This window comes from Callospermophilus lateralis, chromosome 17 (genome assembly GCF_048772815.1).
Source record: "Callospermophilus lateralis isolate mCalLat2 chromosome 17, mCalLat2.hap1, whole genome shotgun sequence".
NCBI classification, from domain to species: Eukaryota; Metazoa; Chordata; class Mammalia; order Rodentia; family Sciuridae; genus Callospermophilus; species Callospermophilus lateralis.
In genome coordinates this window covers 29,453,820-29,461,500 of record NC_135321.1, presented here as the reverse complement: position 1 = coordinate 29,461,500, position 7,681 = coordinate 29,453,820, and the positions used below count along the sequence as shown (strand labels likewise).

Below are 7,681 nucleotides of genomic sequence, written 5' to 3'. Positions count from 1 at the left end.
TATTGTTATAGGATTACAGAAAAGGAAAAGCATGTAGGCTACCCCTCTTTCAGGAGGTGACTTGAAGAGAGACGTTAAAGAAAGCAAAGGGTTACTACCTAGGATATTCTTATTCATTACCTACCCTAGCCCTTCAGACTGAATATTGATATGAGGCTGATTATCAACAACCATAGGGAAGTTTGAGAACACTGTGGCTACTGATCAACTTCCCCACGGTAATGGTTGTTGGTACACTTAGTGTTTCAAGCTAACCTCCCTTTTGCTTGGGCTATACTTGTGTGTCATGTTGCCAAGGGACTTGGATCAGCTCTATTCTTGGAGGTCCCACAGGAGCTAGATTGAGGTGGTGGCAGAGAACTGGAGTAACTTCATTGAGGCAGAGTTCAGGAATCCACACATCCTCTTTGTGTCACACAAGTGATCTCAAAGGAGGCAGGGGCTCTGGAGGAGGTAGACTAGAAAGACCTAGGGTCAGAATAAAGAGACTATATTGGGTGGACTCCAGACCCAAGGCAAAGGGGGAAAGTTCACAGACTCTAGTAGGGAGTGCCTGCTTACCATGACACACTTGATAAACAGAGTCAACCAATGCATTAAACAGAATCAGGCCAGCCTCTTGGCTTAACAGATCAGAGAAGAAACAGAGTGTAATGCAGGGCTTAGAAGATAAAAGGAAGAAAAAACTGCCCTGAAATCACCTGGGCCACACCTTACCTTGTAACCCAGAGATAATTTTGAATCAGAGAGTACACGGGGCATAGCTTTGAATGATAAAATTTTGACATATGCAACCAAGTAGAGATTGTACAATTTAGGAGGGTTCTTAAATTAATGCCTCAGATTAGCACTAAATTACTAGAATAAACTAAAATTTAGTAGGCCCCCTCCCAGCTATCCATTAGTCTAAGGCTCATGAGGAAGAAAAAATGAACTATAGAGAAATGAAGTAGTTATCTTTTGCTTGAACATCTGACACAATATGTATGATGCTTATTCCAACTGCCCAGGATTTATCCCTACTAGTATTTTCTACAGAAGTTCCCAGGCTGAAGTAGTGGCTATTGAACAAAAAATATGATATCTTAGACTTGCATTTGTGTCTGGTCTGACAAATTATTTTATCATGGCCAACTATAGGATAAGTTAATGAAAATTACTCTAAAATAGGGAGAGGGTCCATTTGAGGATGAAATAAATCATATTCAGGATTGCTTAGTTCCTTCCCATGGAATATACTCACACAAACACATATACTCATGTAGTAACTGGAGAAGTGTTTGTTACATATTTAGGCACTTATTCACAATTTGTTAACTTCTCTTGGATGACTACACATTCATCTATTCTGTACATCTATGCATATTGGCTAAAAATCTTGATACTCACTGGGCAATGCATATGTAATATACATTATAATTTCTGAGCTTTTGGAATCACTTAGATGTCCTAGAACTGGTTAGAAATTTTCAAGAACAAGATCCTGACATTTTGGTCTTATATCAAAGGGGGCAATTTAATATCCCTTGGGCAAAGATATCTAGGGTTTTAATGGAATATTTCCTTCTAGTCCAGTCTTCTATAAGAAAGATTGGTTGAAAATAATGTTTGGAATTTGTCTGTGACTCTACTGGGGATAACTATCTCGGATATTTCCAACATGAAGGAGATGATCTGCAGACTCCCTCCCTAAAATTCCATAAAATGGTTGGATGTGGCAACTGCTCCCCACGTCAAAACTCAAAGAGAATTTTTAAGTTAAAATAATTGTTTATCATAAATTATTAATAACTATTAAATGATTTTAAGTTATAGAAATTATTTATTTAAGCATTATAATGAAAGAGATGGAATAAAATGAGATACAAAACTTTAAGGCCAAAGGCAGAGGAATTATCAATTAAAGATAAAAAAAATTTACAAAGACTCGGCTGTGTTAGAAAATGCACCAAACAATGTCATTTATGGGTAAGGGAATCATGAAGTTTACAAAAATGCAGATTGAACACAGAAAAATTAGTGCCAATTATTGTTTTTTGAATTTCTTCTTCTGGCAAACAGGGAGTAACTGTTGGAGTGTAACATTCTCAGGCTTGGAAGGATTCCAGGGTCAGGGACTGTAAGAAGCAAAGAGCCTACTGAAGGTGAATGAGCTAATTTAAAGGGACAAATGCAAAGAATTAAACATTCCAAAACAAAGGAAGAAGTCAAAAATTAGTTTGAACGCTTAAGATTATCTTGTATCACATGAACCCATTTATATGCATAATTTTTATGTGTCAATTTGAAATAAATTTAATTTTTAAAAAATCTTGTGATTTTATATCAACTTTATTTTATTTTATTTTGGCTTTTCATCTTAATTGTGAACATGAGTTACAATGAAGAAGTATTACGCATTTAGTTTTAGGGGAAATTCAGGATGGAGAAAACTGCGATAAGTCCATGCATCAGTGCATAAACTACTTGGTTTCAGTAAAGCCTAAAGGACAGAGTAGTAGAAATTACTAACAAAAGATAAGTACCTTCTAGCTTCCTTGATGGGAAGGCCTAGGAGTAAGAACAGAGGGCTCTAGGTGGGTTTGAAAAAGGTCCCTGGCTCCAGTCTGTAAAAGAACCCACAAGTGTAATATTCTGAAAGATTGATCTTGATCAACAGGTAAGAACTGATAACCTATAAATTCCCTTTTATTTGTATCTATAGTACATGTAAAGTAATGCATGTGGACTGAATCTCACAGATAAAGAATTCAGGGCCTAAGACTGAGTAATTCATATCTATATTCTCAAAGTTTACCAAATGCCAGAGACATTGTGGATAAAAGGAAGAATTAGTGATGAAATACTGAAGGACACTATTGTCCTCTTCCCTTTATAACCTAATTTATGCTAAAACTGTCCCCTCAATCCGTGAACATTGTTTTGTTGAATTCATGCTTAACTTATAGTTTTCCTAAATGCTTCTCTATTAAACATTCAGAGCTATCCCTTTTAGTAGTTTCTTACCTTGAATTTAAATAAGCCAATTCACACAATGGGAAAACAATGAACGACAGATGACTTCATTTTACATGATGACCCATTGTAACAAAAACAAGTACAAAGCATCTAACTGGTGGTGTCTCATCACATTTCATGTAAAATGAGAGAAAAGATTTTAGCAATATGACAAGGTTGAGTCAGTTGGGTTACCAAAACTCATCACCTACATATATGTATATGCAGATGAAGGAGTTCTAAGAGATTACTCCCTGAGAGGGAGCACAAGATCCTTTTATAAGTATATGAATCACCAAATTCACAACTACTAGTGTCTTCTCATTACATAGACAATATTCTTTTGCCACAGCCCTATGGCTTCACTGTGATAATTTCACACAAGTGAAAAGGGGGCAGAACACTGTAAATAAGGGTATCTTTCATTTTGGCTTTTTAATGACCCATACCAGTTCCCATTATAAATAATTTCTCTGACATTCATTTCTGAAGCATTCAAGAAGTAGTATGGTGACTTTTACACTTAAGGAAAGACCAGGATGCAGATTCCTATTCTGAAATTATTTCCCAAGCTGCTTCATTATTTACAGAGATTCCTGAAATGCAAACAACCAGTGTTATCAGGCAAAGGCAGATCCCTTGAGCCTTTTATCATTCTGCTTGCAATTTTGCATATTTCCTTATAACCAGACAGCATACCAAATGAAGCTAGACTCTTTAAAGGGAAATGAGGCAATTGGAATGTCAATTTTATTTAGTAATATATTGTAAAAACTAAACAGCATATCCGGCTGATTGACAAAATCCATCCAACTGTTAAAGGCAAAACAAAACTATCTCAAGAGGTACAGTTATGCAGATCTAACTTCTACCTAAAGGCAGATATATAGAGAGGAAAAGAGAATACTGAAGCAGAATTGTCCAACTGATAAAATTCAGAGAGACAGAGAGGGACTCAACAGCAAGATCATGCCATGGCTTCTCTCTTTTTCTTCAGGGAGCCTTTCAGCTTCTTCCAGAGGCTGCCTTTTCTCTTCAGTTTCTTTTCCATGGATGATGGCATGGACTCCTTCTTGCGAATTTCCCTCACTAAGCCGTGAAAGGCATCATCAATACAGAATCTAAGGGCTGCGGAGGTCTCAAAAAAAGCACAGTTATATTCTCTGGCAAGACTCAAGCCTTCTTCTGTAGAGACCTAGGAAAAAAATAAATAATATTAAAAATAGAGAAAGGCTCTAAAATAAAAAATATGTTCTCTATTAGGGCCTATGGGCCTGTTTCATTGAAAAAAAAAAGAATAAAGCAAAAGATGAGAATTTTTTTTTGAGGAAGAATGTTAAAATTTTTGAACTTGAAAGACAAATAGGAAGTCAGCATTCCTGAAAAAAAATAACAAATTAAAATTGTTTAAAGAATATAACTAGAAATTGGAGCCGGGGTTGTGGCTTAGTGGTAGAGTGCTTGCCTAGCATGTGCGAGGCTCTGGGTTTTATCCTCAGTACCACATAAAAGCATAAAAGTAAATAAATAAAAATAAAGTATTGTGTCCAACTACAACTAGAAAGTAAATATTTTTTTTTAAAAAATAGAACTAGAATTAAGCTCTCCAAACTTCAAAACAAGCAACAGCATAATGAACCAAACCAAGGGTTTAGAGTCAATCTACTTAATTGCCAATCCCAACCCAAATATCTATTAGTTTTGCAAAAGTGGGTAAATTTCTTAATGGTTTGGTTTTGATTTTCTCATCTAGAACATAAAAATAATAGCACCAAACTTAAAAAACAACAACAACAACAACAAAAAAAACCTGTTAGGATTAAATGAGATAATCTGTAAGAGGGATATGGATGTGCTGGGTATACATTTAAAGCTTCAAAAATGTTAGTTGTTATTATAGTTCATAGCTTTCATTTAAGACTAAGAGACAGAATAAAGTTGTCATGAGAATTAAAGAAATTATTCACTGACAAAGAGAACAGGCAGGGTTAGGGTATAGTGGTAAGACATTTCTCCAGCATGCAGAGGCTCTGGGTTTGAAGGGGGTGGAGGGGAAAAAGAAAACAAGAAGAAAAACACCACAAATATATAATAAATAAGACTGTCTCTAATTGAGTGCTTTAGAACAGGCTCTAAACTTCACGAGTCCTTTGTGGCACTTACGCCTGCTGTGGTTGATGCTATTGTACTGGATCTTCTAGAGAATATACAGGACTGAAATCAGGCAGTTGGCTTTATTTATCAGTCCTTTAATATCTACCAAAGCTTCTGGTGCTTAAGTGACCAATAGAGGTTTTACAGGAATTAAAGAATCATCAGTAAGACTACTCAAGGTTTAGTAAGTCTTAACTAAGATGTTAACGTAAATTATGCACATATACTTGCACACAAGGTTTTGTTACTATAGCTGTGATTAACTTTCTTACTCAAAATTTAGTGCTCCTATAAAGCTCTCTCAGATGTCCATCTGGGACCCTGAGTACTGGGATAGGACTACAGTGAGTATAGCTCCCAGCCCTCCCGTGTTGGAGATGTGGCATAACTCTGAAAAAAAAAAAAAAATTGTTCTTCTAAGCAACTGACATTCTGTAATTGTTTTTAATCAGAGCAGAAACCAGCTTTCTTAGCCGATACATCACACCATATGGCTAGTACGTGGCTGAGTTGAAGTGTAAAAATCTACCAAGTCTGTTTGATTCCAAAGATACATCTTTCCCTTGAGTCTGTAGTAGATTGGCTTCACCAAGGGCTATAAAATGGAGAAAAGTAATTGCCATGTTTTAACCTCAAGACCCAGAGTGTCTGGATTTTTTTCCTCCCTCCTTTTATTCCTGATGGCAAACACATCAATCCTTTTTGGAGACCATTTCTATCATGTAAGAACTTAGGAAATGTAGCTGAAAACAATCAATTAAAGCTATTAGCATTTGATTTTGCTAATAATTAAGCAAAGTTATAAATACACTAAGTAACTAGTCTGATTTTCAAGTTATCACAAGTGATAACCATACTGTTTTGACACTGCATACCATGGGTTACTATTTATTTTTCAGTCACCTGTAAGCATTTTCCCTATCTAGAAGTCACTGACATATATTTTACATATCTGTAGAAATGCTACATTTCTGGAAACTTTTTTTTTTATTAATCAGCTTTCATCAGATTAATTGTTGTATAGTAAATTAATAGTTGTATAGTAAAAGAGCCTCAATAGCTCTGTGTTTTGAAAAAAATTGTTCTTTGATCACACTGTTTCTTAGCAGCTGGGAGTAAACTGTGGCAACCTAGCTTCAGGCTATTGACTGGGTTCTAGTCTCCTAATTATTTTTCTGAGACTCAGGCTAAAAGAACAACTATTATTTGGCATATGGTTTATCCATGATAAAGGGAAGACATGTTAAAGAGGTTGACATAATTTTATCCATGTCCTAGTGTTCAAAAGACACAGGAAAACCAAAAGCCAGTGAGGCTGATTGTATAATAGGCTTACACTGAAGAATGGCCAGAGTAGAAAACTCTAGCACAATCAAGTATATATAAGTAGAGTGCATTCTCCAATTAAAAAACAAAAAAACAGTAATAGTCAGTTCTAATTTTTGAAAAAAAAAAAATCACTTGTAGTTGCAACATCTTACCTGTAAGAATCTAGTCTAGAAACAATGAAATCTGAGTGGAAACATATACAAAGAGAAATTTAATGCAGTGGCAAAAATATCAAAGTAAAAAATGAGCATTACTAGAGTTACAGGAAAATATTTTATAATTGTAAAAATATCAATCAGGAAGATATTAAATATTTGTATGAACTAAAAATTGCAAGCCTCAGTTTATATCAAGAAAGAATTGATATCTCTAAAATTCAAAATTATAGTAAATTTTTAAAGGTTTATCTTTTTTGTTTTTATTTCTTAGTTGTAGTTGGACACACTGCCTTTATTTTATTTATTTTTTATGTGATGCTGAGGAGCGAACTCAGCGCCTCATACGTGCTAGATGAGCGCTGTACCACTGAACCACAACCCCAGCCCTATAGTAAATATGTTTTTTTGAGAGAGAGAGAGAGAGAGAGAGAGAGAGAATTTTAATATTTATTTTTTAGTTTTCAGCGGACACAACAACTTTGTTTGTATGTGGTGCTGAAGATCGAACCCGGGCCGCATGCATGCCAGGCGAGCGCGCTACCGCTTGAGCCACATCCCCAGCCCAATATAGTAAATATTTTTAACAAGTCTCATTTAGCAATTGAAAGCATAGAGGCAAAAATTCAATAAGAACATGAGATTCGAAGGAAATAATGGATATGACTTAATTTACATACTTAAGATGCTATGCCCAATTAATAAAAAAAGTTACATTATCTTCAAGAAATTTATTTCCTGCTAAACCAAGCCTCAAAACACTGAAAAGAATAATTAGTACCTCATATTCCCATATCAGATTAAAGTAGAAATTAATAAAAAAAGATAAATAGAAATCCCCAAGAATTTGGGGAAAATATATTTTTAAATAGTCAACAAAGAAATTATATGAAAATTAGAAAATATTGGGAAATGAATAATGAAAGGAAAATAAAAGTATAAATATCGAAACTTGCAGGATTACCTAAAGCTTTATTTAGATGGTTGTAGCATTACATGCATGTTTTATAAAAGTATGAAGAGTCAGATTTGATGATTAAGGTATG

The 7,681-nt window shown here is 34.9% G+C and overlaps 1 protein-coding gene across 1 annotated transcript in view; it reads right to left on the bottom strand.

Annotated features, from left to right (window-relative positions):
* Window positions 1–3,964: 3,964 nt before the first annotated feature.
* Window positions 3,965–7,681, bottom strand: part of Rit2 (Ras like without CAAX 2) — a 325,091-nt gene continuing 321,374 nt past the window's right edge. Inside the window, exon 5 of the mRNA XM_076836867.1 lies at window positions 3,965–4,192. Within this exon, the coding sequence (XP_076692982.1) occupies window positions 3,965–4,192 (228 nt within the window). The remainder of the gene's footprint in view (window positions 4,193–7,681) is intronic.